The sequence below is a fragment of the Melopsittacus undulatus genome, chromosome 4 (assembly GCF_012275295.1).
Source record: "Melopsittacus undulatus isolate bMelUnd1 chromosome 4, bMelUnd1.mat.Z, whole genome shotgun sequence".
In the NCBI taxonomy this organism is placed as follows: domain Eukaryota; kingdom Metazoa; phylum Chordata; class Aves; order Psittaciformes; family Psittaculidae; genus Melopsittacus; species Melopsittacus undulatus.
In genome coordinates, this window is record NC_047530.1 from 96964751 (window position 1) to 96982993 (window position 18243).

The 18243-nt window shown below is 47.8% G+C and overlaps 1 protein-coding gene across 4 annotated transcripts in view; it reads left to right on the forward strand.

Annotated features, from left to right (window-relative positions):
- The window catches only part of HPSE2 (heparanase 2 (inactive)), a 108811-nt gene that overhangs the window by 67704 nt on the left and 22864 nt on the right, over positions 1-18243 (forward strand). For 2 of the 4 annotated variants that reach the window (XM_031044635.2, XM_005144072.3), the window contains 3 exons: positions 3603-3776; positions 4334-4505; positions 14657-14704. In XM_031044635.2, the coding sequence (XP_030900495.1) occupies positions 3603-3776; positions 4334-4505; positions 14657-14704 (394 nt within the window). The remainder of the gene's footprint in view (positions 1-3602; positions 3777-4333; positions 4506-14656; positions 14705-18243) is intronic. The other 2 variants (XM_034061670.1, XM_031044634.2) reach the window with 2 other exon arrangements.

Below are 18243 nucleotides of genomic sequence, written 5' to 3' on the forward strand. Positions count from 1 at the left end.
GGTTGAGAAAGCCCAAATATCTTCTGATTTCTCTTTTGTGCCAGGCTTTGGGGCCTTTGTCTCTGTCTGCTGGCTGCTGTTAGTCCCAAACCCAATGAGGCAGGCATCCATCCCCACTGAAACTTGCCAGCAAGCAATGCTCTGGGTGCAAGGAACAGAGCACGTAGCTTTGCTGCCTCGGTTAGCCTCACTCCAATTATGTATCAGTTGTGAGCATCAGTGAGTGGCAGAAGCTGACTCTTGGCATCCTTGAACTTTTTTTAATTATTATGTTTATTTTTATCCTCTTTATTCCTTTGCCCTTAGCTCAGTGGCTCGTGTGTGCTGAGCCTGTGCAGGCAGAGGGGGTGAAGGGGCAGGGAGAGCATCTTATAAATCCAGTTCTGCTCTATTAAGATTCATTCTGGTATGACAATGGCTTTTTCTATTGAAATGCTTTGTGAAAGCCTTGCCTAATGATCTGTTAGCTGGGGAAAGGTTAAATTCTGGCAAGATTTTCTGTGTTTGATGAAGAAAAAGCAGTGCAATTATCTGGAATTCAAAGTGAGGGCTGGCCAACTGTTAATAATACTGTGTTTCTTCATGTTCTCATTACTCAGAAATAATGTGGCCATCCCCAGCCATGGCAGTAAAGTATTTATAGTACTCTCTTTTGGCCCTGTTTGTACTCATGGAGGGCTGGATGTCACTCGAGGTCTTCTAAATATGTTTCTTTTTGTGCTTTAGACACCCATGACACTACTTACCTTACTGCAGCTGTCTGCAGCAGGGATGTCTAGTTTAAGGTGTTCATCTCAAAAGGGGTCAGACATACCCTTTAACCACTAACGGCTGTCTTGTGCAGACTGCTCGTCAAGGCTCTGCTGGAGTCATTGGAGAGAATGGTGATTCCAAGTTCATGCTATCCCAACACAGCTGCTAAGGATGAAGAAGATAAGCTGACTTGATACCTGATAGTCTTGATTCCAAGAGTGCCCATATTAACAACCTAGTTTGGTATAGAGAGAGGTTTATTGGTAGTTTTCTGCTCTTTGTGGCTTCATTGCAGTCTGCAGGTGAGTTTGTGTTCTGGGAGACCACTGGAAATGTGCAGGAGCAACCCCCAAACATCTGTGCATTTCTCCCAGCTCTCTCTCCTGATTGCTGAGGTTTCCAGCTTGGAAAGTGATGTCAGAACATGAAATACACGTGGCATCTCTGTGTCCAGGCGCACAGAAACAAAACAGGTCTCATGGGGAAAATATAATTTCACAGTGGCAGGCCCTGCATTCGGATAAACAGACGGCTTGTTTCCTCCGGTGGATGCATGGAAAATCAATTCCCAGTCCTCTGCAGAGGCTCCTAAACATGAATCAAATCCCCTCCTGTAGTACGACTGTTTTGCACCAATGAAAAGGTTTCATTTCTAGCAAGGGAACTGCAGGTGACACCTTTTTGCTATCTTCATGCTGTCATTTAGGTCCCTATCTTATCCTCTTTACAGGAGACTCATTTCAAGTGCAGCTTTCTACTTGGGGGTTTGAAGTAAATGAGTGTTAAGTAACTGTATCTGTCTCTAATTCACTAAATATCCAGAAAAAAAAACAGCTAATGTGCCTGAACCAGTGGGATGAATACATTAGATTAATCTAATTCAGCTACTTTCACTCAAACAACCAGTAGCATTTAGGAAAAGGTTGTGAAAGGGATTAGGAATTTCTTTTCCACATTTTTCCTTTCTTCTTTCCATGACTTTGCTAGTTAGCTATTCAGTTAGCTGATTTCCTTGACCCTCCTTAAAACATGACTTTTAAAATAAGTTTATTCTTTTCAGACCTCAGAGCTGGCTCCATATTCATTGAAGCTTTCAGTGTCCAGGAAGAGCAACAGGATAAATGCAGATGTACAGGCTGTGAGCAGCTTATCCCAGCTGGAGTGATCAGCTTCTGGCTGTCACCATCTCACTAGCACCTCAGTCGAGCAGAGTAGGTACAGGGAGACTCACAGCATCACCCCTGGGCTTAGAGTAATTCCCTGAACCTTCTCTCCATCCCTTCAGCTTCCTTGGCCATGCTATCCATTTAGTGCCATGGCAGGTCTGATATATGTACCCTCCTCCTTTATACCCTTCTTTACTGGAAAGGTGTAAAAAGACCCAGAGCAGGCTGCCTGACCCTTCAGTTTAACAACAAATCACTGGTAGCTGCTCTCAGTGTGCCTGTTTCTCTTTACACTTCAGGCTAGATCAGGGTTACCTTGCATTCCAAAGAGAACATTACGTGCAGTCATGTCCAAAGCCTTAAAAACAGCCAAGGTATAGGACCTAAATGGCTGCTTTGCTGCCCACAAGCTCTGCTCTTCTGTCAGTAGATTGCTTCAGTGTGATTTGTTCTTGACACATTCCTGTGGCTGTTGATCATCTCCTTATATTTTGTAAGTGCTGACAAGCAGCTTGGTTATTTGTCCAAGTATTTTTCTGGGACCTGAAGCCAGTTTGCCTATTCTAATTCCCCAGTGCCTCCTTCCCCTCTTCTGAAAGCGGAGCCCTCAGTCTGCCCCACCAGCCCCCTGGAACCTTCCCATCCCTGGTGTCTTCTCACAGTTAAGTAGTTGCATCTCCAAGGCTGCTTCAGAAAGCTCACTGAGTGTCCTGGGTTGCAATTCGACAGGCAGGGACGATTGAAAACCACGCAGTTATCTAATTACTCTCTCACCAAATCTTCTTTTGTGTGAATGTGTATCCTGCTAATGTTGGCATTAGCTTTGTCAGGCATTTGATTGCTGTTGAGTGTTTTAGGGAAGATTGAAGCAAAAAAAAAGCATTAAGGGTTTTGTCTCTCCCAGTAGTGCTCTTCCCTGAAGAGTGGGCCAGCTCTTTCTTTGTTTTCTCCTTCTGCTGCTGGCCGGTCCCCCACTGCTCACCAAGCCCACAGTGGAGCAGTGGAGACATCAGCTTTGTAGACATCAAACAGGACATGAATTCCACAAAGACCCCAGGAGGGCTTGGCCACGCTGTCACCAGGCAGGGAGCCCTCCTCTCCCTGAGCTCAAGGGGTGGCACGAAGCTCCTCTCTTTGTGTGCAGAGCAGAGGTTAGCAAGGTGCATGGTGCACACCTTGGAGGCTCTACTTGATTGTTGCTGAGGCTTGGCTACAGCACAGGGGGCTGTGGGAGTAGAGAGCAAGCTGTGGTGGCATAGGAGAGGTGGCCATGGTCTGGCAGTCTGGAGTGGTGATTTCCTCCTCTGGTCCCCAGGCACTGTAGGGATCTGCTCTGAAAAAGATGCAAGGCAGGATAAGCACAAGAAAGGGTGAACTTCCCATGCCAAGAGCAGATGAAAAGAGATGTTATAAAGCCACTTGTCTCTGGTAACACAGTCCCTAGCTCTGACACAGCGGTAGAGGGAATCCAAGTTTCATGCTGGAAAGAGATGAGCCCACACCTGGAATTCTATCCCGGTTTCAAAGGTCAGGTGCGTTTCTGCGGTTGCAGATGTCATGGGATGGCATTTGACCCTGCTTTATCCTACACAGAAAGCAAGCTCTGATGGACAGCAGGATCATTTGAACCTTCCTGGAACTGGCTTTCGTTTGAACTACAAACTGTTTTTTGTTTCTTCCCAGCCAGGTCTCTAGACAAACTCTATAACTTTGCTGACTGCTCTGGCCTTCACCTGATCTTTGCACTGAATGCTCTGCGCCGAAATCCCAACAACTCCTGGAACAGCTCCAATGCCCTCAGCCTTCTGAAGTACAGTGCCAGCAAGAAGTACAACATCTCCTGGGAGCTGGGCAATGGTGAGTGTGGGAACAGCAGAGCCACGGGAATGGAGCTCACTGTAGCACAAAGGTATTCCCTTTCAGAAGAGCATATTTGCAGACCCCAAGATGCTTTGCCAGTGCAGCTTCAGAGAGATCTAAAGGACACTGCTATAAGGCAGCACTGTCTTTTAGATGGACCTGACACATGTTAGCCCCTTAACTGGACATTTCCATCAGGTGATATTAAGCACATAGAATGTTTCTGGTCCTGCTGCTGGGTTGGCCAGACCAGCCGCTATATGGACCTGTGTGGGGCTGCAGTGCCAGGTGAGTGGGGGACCCTGCAGGGACAGGAGCGTGACACCAAGGCAGGGTACTTCACCCAGCACACAGCAAAAGGGGCACAGGAGGAGATGCTGGCACAGAAGAGCAAACGATCGCCCTCATCCACTCTGCAGAGGCTCCTTGTGCTGCTCTGCAGGAGCTCTGTGGAGCTCAAGCTGTGCGACAGCATGAGCTGTGTGTCTGTCTCCGGAAGCGCGGCTGAAGGAACGGAGCTGGCAAGCCTTGCTTGTCTATTTTTATTTTCCCAGAGCCCAATAACTATCGGACCCTGATCGGCCGCTCGGTGAACGGCAGCCAGCTGGGGAAGGACTACGTCCAGCTGAGAAGCCTGCTGCAGCTTATCCGCACTTATTCCAGGGCAAACCTCTATGGACCAAACATTGGGAGGCCCAGAAAGAACGTCATCTCTCTCCTGGAAGGGTAAGTGATGTTGCCTTGATGAAGAGATCAGAAACTCGTCCTGCAGCAGGTAGACTTGCTCCTTGGCTTCCCCATGTCCAACAGCTGCCAGGACAGTGAGGCTCTGTGTGGCTCAGCCACCACAGTACCAGGGGCTTGAGGACATGGTACCTGGTGGGATTTTGGGCTGGGCTGATGCCTCCAACTTCTCTCAGGTATTCCCAGAGTTTCCCAATTATAGGCAGACTGAGGCGCTCACCATGTTGGGACATGAAGATAATGCAGTCGTGTGGATGCAGGCTCCTGCATGCCCATGAGTTGCAGGGCTAGGAGATGGGTCCTGGCACCACTTATCAGTGTAGATGTTGTCTCAGAGTCCTTCTGAACAAATTGCTTCTCTCTTGCTATTTGGTGACTTCTCCCTGTGATTTCTCCATCTGTGCAGAGGAGGAACCTGTAGCAACTTTCTTCACTGGCTTTTTGCTTTCTGCTTTCTGCTCCTTCCTAGGAGAATTGGCATGTCTCTAGTCTGGGGAGGCCAGAGGTGAAGAAGGAATGGTGACAGTGAGGGATGCAGACACCTGGAGGTGACATTGGACAGCTACAGGAACCAGGGAGGTGTGGGAGCCTGCTGGCAGGAGGAATGGGGACTGTGAGGCTCAAAGGCCGTGCAGCAGAGGGGTAATTCCCTGCAGGACTGTAAACAGAAACTCCAGTGCAGAGGGCTGGGCAGGGGGAGGTGTGGAAGGGACTCTGCTGGGAGCAAAGCTGGGTCTAGTATTCATTAACATCTGCATGAATGATCTGGCAGAAACAATAAACAGCACACTGATGCAGTCCCTGGCGAGGCGGGGAGGGAGCCAGGGCCAGATTCTCAGCTCTGCTGCAGCAGCACAGGGAGACCATAAAGCTGATTGAACCAGCTGCGACACCAGCATCCTCCCTGCTGACAGAAGTGGAGGAGCAGGCCCCGTGCCTGCACCATGGCTGCCACCAGTGCCATATGAGTGCATCATGTTCAGTATAATGAAGGGAGAGTTATGAAATGTTGTAGTAGCCTTGATCAGCAGGAAATCCATTAGCGCTGGGAAGAGTGGGCTGAGTAAGGAAAACAGGGATGAGTGCCAAGAAGCTCTTAGAAAAAGGGAAGTTCTACTGTTGCATTTGCCCTTGGTGAGCCGCAGCCAGGTCCCAGAGAAGAGGGGTTGGAAGAGCCAGGTTGCACGGCCAGGGTGGTCCAGCAGCTCTGCAATGCTGGAGCTGCGCTGTGACTGACGGCAACCCGGGAGCAAGGCTGTAGTGTATGAGCTGATGGAGAGGATGGCAGAAACACCATCTAGAATGAAAAGGAAGGTAGGGAAGAGCTAGGGTTTGAACAGTCCTGGTGATTGGGTGGTGGGGACTCTCCAGTCGTTCAAGCAGGTGTGAAAGAGCTGTAAGGAGCATGCCATGCCTGCTCTCTAAGCTATATGCTGTTTCTCTGCTGCCATCCCTGACTGCCAGGGTGACACTGGTCCAGAGGTGCTTAAAGAGACTTCTCTCTCCCGTGGAGAAACCTTGTGTCATGCACTCTAAATCCTGGTGTTTGCAACTCATGGTGAGCAGCACATGTCTACATGACCCACGGGGTCCTGTGTGAGAAAAGAGCTGCTTGGCTTTCCACATAAAGACCCAATTATTACTAGGCAGGGCGTAAAGAGGAGGAACAAGTCTGATTACACAAAGACAAAAGGCTGAATGCTCATTGGCAGTGTTAGGAAATGGAGTTGCAAAAGGACAAATAAACAAACCTCAGTGCCTAAGCTGCTTGACAGCATGAGCTTTATTCCCAGCAGCTCCCTGAGGTCACTTGAGTACTTTCAGTTAGTGATCCTGAGAGCTCAATGGGATGTGGCTCAGCAAGTGCCTGGAGCTGTCACAGCCAGGACATGCCTCAGATCTGAATGAGCCCCACACAGTAGGCAGGCAGAAGAGAGGATAAAGAATTTAGGAAGGTGCTCTCAATGGCAAGTCTGCAGTCTGCATTGCTAGACCACTACAAGTGGTCTTACGTAGTGCTCACAGTAGGACAAAGGCTTCAGAGCAAATACGTTGTGTGCAGTTAACAGTCCTGATGATGTGAAACTGGCAAGGTTTTTCTCTTATTTTTGAAAAACTGATGGAGAGCAGAAGTCAACCAGGTAGGAAGGGATATGCCAAGTGGAGGATTATGACTCAAATGTTAAATAGGGCTGGAGGGGAGATATGAAACACCTCACAGTAGAAGACAGGATGGGTGGATTAGTCTGTCAGGCAAGCAGTGCCCTGTTACACAAAGTGAAGAGGTGGGTTTTGGTGGGGAGGAGAGATCAGAGAGGCCCAAGGAAGGATCTCCAACAGCAGGCATTAGATGTTCTCTGGGGAAAGCCTCTAGAGTTATCTGAGATCATGAAACACTGAGAGAAGAGTCTCATACTGAAGTATTACCTAAAATTACATTTTCCTGTTTCATGCTCTGTGTTGCAAACATTGTAGTCTATTGTTTAACTGTTATCTCAATCAAGCAAGCTAAACTCATTCTTTATGTTTAAACCTTGTCCTGCAACAACGGCAGCATCAGCGTGAATTGGACATTGCCCTGTGCTGTGTGCCAGGCTCTGTCTCAATGACGGGAGATGGACATCTTGAGGGCCGTTCTGATCCAGTCCTTGGGCCTGTCCTTCAGGACATGGTGGGACTCAACCTGGGATGCCATCTTTCTCTGGGGTCTGCTAAACAGCTTAGATGATGAGCACAGGTCAGGAACCTGGAGGTTTGCATCATGTAGGACTGTGTGCATGCAGTCCCACTGCACAGGCTGTCCTTAGGCAGGTGACACTGAGCTGTGCTGGTGAAACCTATGCACTGCCTGACAGTGGAGGTAGGATATGGCGAGGGGAGGAGAGCCCTGCCTGACACACAGCAGCACGGGGTTTGCACACCTTGCACTGCTGAGTTACTGCTCCTGAGCTTTTGTACCACCCTGCACAGTGCAATGGCTCAGATACACAGAGTGTGTCAGAGTCACTGCAGGCTGGCAAGTCCTAGACACTGGACCAGGATCACTACACAATGTAAGGACAGGCTCTGCAGGGATGCATTGCTCCGATGGCTGGGACCTGCTGTGCGGGAGGCTAAGAATGGTGTCTTGTGAATGCACAGGTGCAAGAGGGAATTTCTCCAGACACAACCACCAGTTGAGTTTGATGAGGTGTTAATTAGAGCATTCATGCAGCCTGAGCTGTTGGAGAGCAGACCATGTTTGCTACCTACTGCGTCTGTGGGTACAGGAATCCCAGAACTGCTTGGGATTTGCTTGGGGAGAAAATGGTGAGATTCAAAGGAATTAACATAGATTTTAACAGCAGATCAGGAATCAGACACAAAGGTTAATGCATGGCTGAATCACACATTCAGTGCTGGAAGGGGAGAAACACAAGGAAAAGTTATTAGGAAGAAGAGATGCGAACATGTGTTAAAGCTCAGAACATTTGGCACAAAACTTAAACCAGCATGTCTGGGCAGATTTGCCTGGGTGTGCTCATGACCTGTTTTCCCTCAGCTGGTGTTGCCTAGTTTTTGCCACTGGCCACTAACAAGCATTGGAGTATTAACCCAACCACAGCAGGAGCAGCAGCGGCAGGAGGATGGCAATTGTGTCCATGCTAGGCTGGCTGTTGTTGATGCTTGGTGGCTACTTTGGTTCCTGAGCCTGCTTGAAGTCACCAGAGAAGTGAAAATCTTCTTTGTGTGAAGCTATAGCGTTTCACTCCCTCCTTATCCCCCCAGCTCTCAGAGCCACCAGACCTGCTGCCTCCTTGGGTGTCTGTCTGCTCTCTTCCCAGCCTCCTTGGCCTGTTCTTACCACAGCTGTCACCACTGCACCTCTGGTCAGGTGGCAGCAGCAAGTGAAGCTGGCTCCCACGTGCTATTCCTCATCTCTCAAGGCTAAAGATTTTCTCATCCTTCATGATTTTACTACCTCCTACCCCTGGTTTGTAGTACCTGTGGGGAGTTAGCACCCATGTGGGTCACCAGCTCCTTTTGGTGGTGGTGTCATTCCACAGTGAGCTCTGAAAGGAGCCCATACAGCAGAGGAAGCATGTTTTTCAGTGCTGATGTAGTCCTTCCTCCCTGCCAGCTGCAGACATGGCAGGGTCAGGAGGGCCCATGGAGATGGTGTCTTGGTTATCTGTGGGTAGCCCAGGTAGAGGTCAGGCTAAAACCTGTTGCAGTCCTCAGCCCTGTTCTCTGCATCCATAAATCAAGCCCAAGCCCAGGTTCCTGTCTGATGTGTATGTGTAGAGACATGTTAGCTTATAGCTCATGGAATGGCACAGGCTGTACACCTGAGGTTCAACACAACCAGAGGGCTAAGCAAAATCAAAGTGCTAAAAATGGGAGAGTCCTTGGTAGTATTTTTACAATGACTGCCCATGCCTTGTGCCTGTGAAGAGGGCTGTGGCTGTCAAGCAGCACACATCTGTCAGTCCAGGCACCACTCTTTATCCAGGACTTGCTCTGGAATAACAGTGTGTAGACAGAGCTTTCTTAGTTAAATTCAAGTAGGGAAAAGAAACGAGGATAGCCTGGAGCAAGTGTTGTCCAGCAGAGGGAAGGTCTCTGGGTGGGTTTCAGGAAGATAGGTGGTATTTGTCCGGTTCTCCTGCAGACAAGGACTTCTGCCCCATTCAACACAGGGACTTGCAAGCACTGCAATTTTAGAAGCTCTGTTTTGGCTTTTTTACTTCATTTAAAAAATACATCCTCACTATGTTGGTCTAAGGCTCTTTAGTGATGCTGCAGAGGTATGTCTCAGTCAGCAGAGCCGGAAACTTCACCCTTACGCAAGCTACCACAAGGCTGGAGGCTCAGACTGTACTGGGACACTGAATAGGTCCAGAGCAAGAATTCTGTGCAAAAAATCAAGCCACAAGACTTTTAAACTAATGATACAAAGGGAGGAGGAGGTCACTGCAGCATGAACTTAAGCTCTGGTAGCATCAAACTTATGAGTGAATCTATTCATAAATACATTGAAATGAGGTGTGAAGGATGTGATGAGGCATTCTGTGGTTGGTTATATATCAGGGTCAAGGACCTGAGGTATAAGCAAAAGATTGGTATTGCTCTCTCAGGAGGAGAAAGTTAAGAAAGTTGTTGCTGAAACTTGATGTGTATGGCTGAAATGCCAAAATCATAGTCACCAGTGTAGGAAGAATAAAACGAGCAAGAAAAGACATAGATGAGATTATGCCACTGTATAAGTACATCAGAAAGATGTAATAGAACCAGCAGGGTTGCTGAAGTGCTGATTACCAAGGCTGGGCAGTCTGGAACATACAATCATAGAATAGTTAGGATTCTTTGCTAGAAGGCTTGTGTAGCCCTGGCTGGTTGCAGAAAGGTGATGCTGAGCACAGAGAGAATACACTATAGCTGTGAGTTTATATGTAGTCCCCATCAGGCTCTGCTCCCAGGGTGAGATCCCTGTCTGAAATCTGGCACTGCAGATTGAGGTCTCTGCAGCAGGCAAGCATGAGTTGGGTCTGGTAACAGCCTCTGCTGCTGCAGGTGTTTGATTGTGCTACTGGAACCTGAAGAAGTTAGTGGCTGAAGCCTGTGCTTTAGTTCCCCCTCACCAACCAATTCAGACAGGAGATGAACCTATTTTTGCCCACCACTGTTAGCTCCAAGGGCAGAAATCTGCCATCCAGCTCTAGGGATCTGCAGTGGCACCACAGGCAGACCACTGCTACGTTTGTGGCTTGGATAGGTCAGTTTGTTCTTGTAGTACTCCAGGGAATGTAGATGAAATAATCCTTGTTTTTGAAGTCCAGTACCCGGGAGTCAGCTGATGATGATAAACCCCCTGGGAGCCCATGCAATGGTAACTTGTCTCCTTGTGCAGCTGCTTGCTTTGCTACATGATCCTTTTTTTATTGTTATTATTCCAAGGATGACAATCTGCCATTACCTGCATGGGAAAGAGATTTCCAGATGCAGGTGGCTCTTTAAAGTACCTGGAATAAGCCTAGGAAGTTCCAGTGGCTGGAAGCTGAAGCCAGACACATTCAAACGAGAAATAACATACTTGGAGGCTAATTAACCATGGGAGCAATTTGTTTCAGGTTACAGTAGGTGCTGCATGACTGGCAAGTATTGAATCAGGAGATTTATTCCAGACATGCCCACACTCAAATGAAAGCTGTGGCTATGAGAGATGCTGAGGGAGAGGTCAAGTTTGAGCCATGGTTTCCAGTATAGAGTTTTGGTGTCAATAGCATCTCGTGGTATTGTGGCTCTCCTGATCCACTCTACCACAGCTCATTCCTGGCCTGTAGCGTGCTGTCCCACCTTGTCCTGGTGTTATCATTTCTGGGTCAGAGCTATGAACTGTTTGGGTGACTGAGCAATGTTAAATTACATCTTTTTCAGTACTTATTTAAAAACAAGCTTGAGCCTCAGTTCTAGCTCAATACAGGGGCCCACAAGTACTAATGCTGGCACACCAGGATCTGTAAGGGTAATCATCCTCATCATAAGGGTAATCATGTCTCATCCTCAGTATTAGAAACTCCCAGCCTGAGGTTCCTGTTCCTCCATGTGCCTTTGATGTGTCCTGTTTTCCTATCTAGAGATGGTCCCCCACAGATCTTGAGGACTTTTGCCTTTGCCCAGGTTTCTGATGTGTGGAAATACAGCCAGGGATACCCCACAGGCTGCCACCCATCTGAATTATGGGGCATCACTATAGTAGTTGACCACATTGACTGCACAACAGGGGCTCAGCTTGTCCCACTGATCCTGGGGGTGGATTTGCTACACACTGGTCAGAGAAAGCCCAAAGTGTAGGAAAATGGCAGATTTACTGCTCCATCCCATCTGTGCAGCACATGTGCAGGGATCTGAGCCCTCCTGGAAGCATCTGTTTTGCTCTACCTGCACCACACTGCAAACATGGACATCACACAGTCCAGGAAATCCCAGACAAAAACATGCCAGTGCTGATCATTAGGGCTGTATGGATATCTGGCCTTGAAACCTGTGGTGTGAGGACCACAGGTGCTACAGGAATAAATGGGATTAGTAGCATCTGTATTCCTAGACTAAGGATATTCAGATACCTGCTCATCACTGCATGTTCACCTACACTGGGCTTTTACCTCTTGTTCATGCAGTACTGCTTGTTGGCTGTTGAGCTGCTTTGGGTTCCCTTTGGAGGATACAGGCCAGTCATCTGGGGTGCTCCTGGCACAACTTTACCGTTAAGGCAAGGCTGGAAGTTTTACCAGGAACTTTTGAACTTCATCCTGCAAAAATCTCAATAAAAGGAAAAAGAAAGGGAAAAAGAGAGAAAGAAAGAAAGAGAGAGAGAAAGAGAGAGAGAAGGAAGGAAGGAAGGAAGGAGGGGAAGAAAGAAAAGAAAAGAAAAGAAAAGAAAAGAAAAGAAAAGAAAAGAAAAGAAAAGAAAAGAAAAGAAAAGAAAAGAAAAGAAAAGAAAAGAAAAGAAAAGAAAAGAAAAGAAAAGAAAAGAAAAGAAAAGAAAAGAAAAAGTAAAATTTGGCCTAGATATTTTATGGTAAAATTTTAAAATGACCAGAGCTGATTTATTTTGCTTTTATGCAGACAGAAGAGGAACACTAAAGCAAGCCAAGGCCTTTTCTGTCCTGCTTGTGGTCTGCCCAAGCGACGCCTGTGTCCTAGAACAAAATTTTCTCAGAGTTTTTTAACAACAGGCCAATTAATTACTTCCTTGAGAGATGGAGATGATGGATGTTCTGCTTCTGTTGCTCCAGCGATGCTGGAGTTATACCAAGGGCTGGCTTTGCTTGCAGTCCCGACTTAGAAATTGCTGTAGTGGATGTGCTTGCAGCAGGGTTGTAGGCACCGTGGAAGTGGTGAGAACTGCAGAGCTTCCTTCTCCAAGCTCAGTCTGCTCATGGCTTTGGACTGTGAGTGGAGAATGCCAAGCTGAGTCTGAAGAGGTGATTTAGTGAAGTCTGGGATGGTTTAGTTTGCAGCCAGAACATAAAGAATTTGAGGTTAGAAAGCAAGCTGGGCTAATCTTCAAGCTCAATTGCAATCTATTGATCTTCAAACCCAATATAGATTGTGTTAATAATTTCAGTTTAGTTCACTTTTTACACTTCATTTTAGGCATAAATCCATGTACTGAGAATTTTAAACCTGGGAGCTGGGTTTTTTTTTGTCTTTGGGGCATATTTCTGCACGCTTAATGTTATAGAACAGCAGCCTCTCCATAGCAGTATTTGCAAAACCCCTTTTTTGACTGCTGACCGGTGTGAGCTGTGAGGAGCTCTCCCTCTGGCTGCACTGGGGATGGTCTCTTCACCCTGCTCACCTGGGCAACAGCCATCCCCAAACCACCTCCCTGGCACTCATCTCCTGGACCTGGCCCTCAGGAGAGATATAAACCCATTTCTGAAATGCAAGCTTGGGAGCTGAAGCTCACAGCACTGTCAGGCAGTGGAATCAGGGCTGCATCAGAGCTAGGAGGTTGTACAGCATGTTGTTGTTTTTTTCCATTTCTAATTGTATCTCTTCCCTCTCTGTCTGCAGGGATTTATTACTGCTGCCTTTGCCAATGTCCTCTTATGCTTCACAGGGTCCAGCTGCCCTTTTGTCCCAGTTTATAATTGACCATTGTCATTAATTTAAAGTCAAAATGATTGTTCCTGAGCTATATTTAGCCCCACGCATCCTGCTCTTGTTTCAGACCTTATTAGAGGCTCGTGGCTGGAAAAGCTTGCTGCTTATCCCCGCCATGACAACTAGTCTGATAAAGGTCTCATGTCTTCACAGACATCCCTTTTCTTCCCCACCCTCAGTCATGGGGCTGTCATGGGGGACTTGGGGTCAGAGGACTCAGCACTACTCAGTCCTATGTCTCAGTGCAGTTAGGACAGTGATTCCTTCCTGGGTGATTCCTGCTCTGCTCCTGGGAAACCTGTTCATCAAAGAGCAATCTGAAACAATACAGCACCAGTTTCTTTCTCATCATATTCACTTGCTCAAGCCACTGTCTTCTGTGTGTGCCTATATTATAATTTCTGAAAAGCATCAGCTACACCGCTCACGTTACAGTACTGAACAGAAAAGTGTGCCTGTCCAGCTAATGTGTGCCTTTATGTGTTTCCATATCTGTGCCCTTAAGCGTAAGTATACAGTAACTGCTTGGGCTTCCTCTTGGGAGCTGCAATTTTCCAAGATGCAGTTTAGACCATCTTGGATTGCAGCAAGGCTATGCTAGAGGCTGCTGCAGTGGTTGTATATGGTTCCCAAGATTCAGAATTGCTTTGGTTTTGGCATTGGCAGTGTGAGCAGATACATCTGTGTAGCCTCAAGTCTGACTCAAACAGGAGCTGTCTGGAAGAGGTGTATTTTCTTTCAGGTAGTTGGGTCACAAGCCATCAGGAGACTAATAGGTATGTATAACTCACTGTAACCTGGTGCATGGAAGTGCTGTGGTTAGTCATAGGAATGGGACAAACCAGAAGTGCACCCAGGTGGAATCCCATCAGTTTGCTGACAGCCAATGCCAAAGAAAGAGCATTAAAAAAAGGGAAGCCCATAGCAGTATTTGTCCAACCTTTTCTCTCATCTTCCAATGCCCAGGGGCTTCCTGAGTTGGAGGTGGCATATTTGCATCCAATAGCTTTGCTGGGTTTTATTTCCATTTTCTTCCATTTTTCCAGTCCTTGCTTGAATCAGTCAAGGGGTTCTTCAGCTTAAATATGTGTTGGGTGAAGAAAAGTCTTCTTTGAAGATGGACACTTGGAATAAATCACTATTGAGAATTGTTGCAGTCATAGAACAAAGTACGTACCCAAGATCTTGTTTCTGAAATGCTGTTGTGCTCCAAAAGCTTTCCCTGCCTGCCTCAAAATGATGCTCAGAGCTCTGCTGCCAGTTGGGTTTCACTCCATTATTCTCACCTGTCATTCCTACAAGCATTTGGTTTAGGTATAATTTATTCCCTCCATTTAAGGTCGAGAAGATTTCATAAGAAAGGGTCGGTGAGTGAGGTGACCACCTTTGTAATCCTGTGATGTAGGATGCACATTGGTTGTTTTAGGACATCCCCTGTGACTACACTGGGCTCATGTGGTTTCTTCCTCTGTTTCCTATAGGTTTATGAAAGTGGCTGGCAGCACAGTGGATGCTGTTACCTGGCAACAGTAGGTATTCACCATTCCTTCTACTTTTTCCAACACTAATTGCAGTGATCAGACAATGCTGAGAGCAGAGCTGATGTGCTCTCTGGGTGTGAAAGGGGCAGATGTGTGACTGCCACCTCCTCTGTCCTCCTGCTCCATCTAAATAGGTGAAAGAGGCTGTGCCCCTCCTTCTGGAGCCTCTTGGAACAAATACAGGAGGGGATGTATTAACCTTTACCACTGCAGCTGAGACAGAGGCTAAAATTACCACTGCCTGCATGCCTGGCCTTTCTGATAGCTGGAAACAAAGCCCTGCACTGCACTGCCGAGTGCAACTGGGGAGACAGGCAGCTCCGGTGGTGGCTGGGATGGAGACGATAGGGAAGCAAAAGCCATGTCTGACAGATGTATGGGACGATCTGAAAGTCCTTTTCCTTTCACCCCAGTCTCCACCCCATGTCTTTCCATGACTGAGGGCGTGAAGCTTAACTGATATGGGCCAGAGGAGGGAGAGGCAGCTTAGTCCAATGGTAAATGCATAATGCCTCAGTCCCTACTCTGTTTTGTAAAGGTCCGGGATGCCTGTAGACACACCACTGCCTTATACTGCAGATGGAGCCCCAGGAGCAGATGTCACCATTGACAGGGTGGTGAGCCTTCAAGAGCCAGGCCCAGCTGGGGCAGCCAGAGTGGTGCTGATACTTGATTTTCCCACTGGTTCCTACTTGTGCTGCAGTTTGGAAGAGCAAAGCAAGCTCTGAGATGTAACATTGAGTGTGACAAACACCGAAACTGGAGGAAAAGCTTTTATTTGGGAAAAAAATCCATAATCTTCCTCCTTTGCACACTGTGGCCTGAGGCAGGGTCCCCAGCAGGCTGTGGATCTCTGCAGTGGGAGCTAGTGCAAAGGCAGTGTGTGAGCACAGCATCGACCACCAAAATTGATAGAAAAAGGCTTTGTGGGGCAGGCAGGATTCTCTCCTGCCACACAGGACATGTTTCAGAGACAAGCATTCACTGGAGCAAAACCCACAGTGAGTCCCTGCACTGTTCCCAGAAGAAGTGGATGTGCTCTGACATGGGTTAAACTTCCTATGGCTTTGAGCAGGGGAGCCAGGTTCTCAGGTCCAAGGTGGGCTTATGTGTGCTGCCCACAGGGCTTGCTCCCGGAACTGGTCCTTCACAACAACTTCGTGGGGAACTCAGGTTGCTGAGTGTAACAGCATGATCTGTAAAGACCAGCTCTTGTACAGCCCAGCTGGAGACCTGCTCTTAAAACCAGCCTGGTGGGGTTTAGGACATGAGGTTTTCTTGCAAGCTCACCCACCGTCTGTGTTGGTGTGTTAACCTTGGAGCCTCCTGCAGAAGCAGCTCTTGGTATCCCAGAGTAGGTTATCACTGCAGGGATGACCGATATCCAGCAAGTCCCATTCCTCAGGAAGCTCAGCTTACCTCACTGTGCATGCTTGGGTGTCTGGTTCCTGGGGCTTCCCCACGAGGCAGCAGCAGCTCACTGCAGTGCGGGCAGTGGGGTAGCATAGCATTTGGAGGGGGATTTGTGTTACTTACAGGCTCATGCTGTGCAACGATGATCTATGTCTCAGCTGGGAGTTTGCTATTCATGATTACATGATGTGCTGATCACATTTACTTAGTCCAGGAATTTACTTTCTGCAACAGGGCTTGATCATTGGGCCAAGCCCTTGGATAAGTTGAAGGAACAAACTTCCAGGCTTCAGATGTGGAGTTTCATCTGGTGTGCAGGGAATCTGCCCTCACGGCTGCTTTGGAACGTTTTCTTACAGGATCAGTGCAAAGTGCTTGGTGGCTCTGGTGCTGAGCAGCCGTACTGAAGGAGCAGTCTGGGAGCAGGAGATGCAGCTCTCGGTGAGGGCTGGCAGAGCTAAAATGCTGCTTGCTGATCCATTTCCACTGCAGCATAGGAACTGCTTCTCTCCCAGACTGGGTTTGCAGCTCTGGATATTGCATGCGTATGTATTTGTGAGGACTGGCAATGGCCACAGCTCCAAGCTGGGCTTCTGTGCTGTTTATGAATAAATGTCAAAATAGTGTCTCATCCCTCTGCTCCAAACAGCAAAACAAAACAAAACAAAACAAGGTCCATTGTATCCAAGAAGAAAATTATTAGCAGGAAACCAAACTGCTGTCTAACTTCAAGTATGAATATTTCTGTTCCAAACCCTAACACTCTCCTGGGATATTGGTTATAAATTTGTCAAATCTGTTATCCCTTTGAAAAAGCTGTGCTCGATCCAGAGAGGGAATTGAGGAGGGAATACACCGCAAGGATCCCTGGTCTCTGTGTGGAAACAGAGTGTATCTGAAATACATCTGACAGAAAAGTGACACTGGGTGGGAATAAGCAGCCAGCTTTCTGAGTACGGTTTCACTGACATACGTAACTGAGCACGTGTGCCTCCCGCTTCAGCAGCAATGTGTTGCTGGAAAGGGATGTGTGAAAGGCTTCAAAAGCTCAGGGAATTTCCACTAAAGGAGGGAGTGTCAGGTGGGACTGACAGTGGCTCCGGGAGCTTTGGCATTTCCCTGATGATTTAGTTTGTTATGTTTGGTTATGAGCAAATGCTCAGTCTATTGCAGACCCGCTCAGCCTCTGAATGCAGGCTTCCACTGCTCAGAAACCTCACCACAGCCATCTCTCTGCTTGGCACTGCTGTCCTCACACATGGGGAAGATTCATTGCCCACTTAGTCCGGCAGCCGTGCCCAGTTCCACCCCGATGTATGCTCTCTGTGTGTACAGCTGGTTCTACATCCATCCATCTTGTGCACAACTCCAACTTCAACATATTTGACTGGCAAATCCTTATGCAATGCGGCCTCTGAAGCAAAAATCCCTATTACTTATGGAGAAAGTAAACATTTGCATCTTCAAAGCCAGTGGAAATCTATACCTGTGCTCCTTGGAGAATGTCACATTGTCTTCCAAGATGGAAAGGCACTTGCTGTATGTGGCAAATCAGATGCCAAGCACATGTGTATCTGTGCGGGACACTGCCTAAGATGCTTTTGCCACAGTTGGTTTGGGTGACATCTCTTCTTCCTTAGACATGTTGAGTGTGCAGGTGGGGTTCTCATGAGGCAATAGCAGGTGGCAGATTTCCCAAAGTTGCTGGGGGAGCAGTTGCCCAGCATGCATGCACACACTGATGTGTATAGCAAGGATATATATTTGGGCTTGCATGAGCCTGCTGTGAGTGTTCAGAGCACAGTATCTTCAGGTTGTGCCTGGAGGAAGGAATCACTGGCCCATCTCCACCTCTAAATAAACCAGCCCAGGGCACTACTTCACCCACTGGCTTGCCATCCTCTGCAATGTCTGATGGGGGACATAGTCCCAGGTAGCATGATGGCCCTGACCACCAGCATGGTCCCGGGTGATGCAAAGGCATGGGTAGGGAGATGGCATGGGCCAGAGATGGCTCACACCAGAGGACAGACAAAGACATGAAAAGATCATGAGTGTAAATTGTGCCTTTAGAGCCAGAGAGCATCTCACAGTCATTCTTCTTTGTCAGTGCC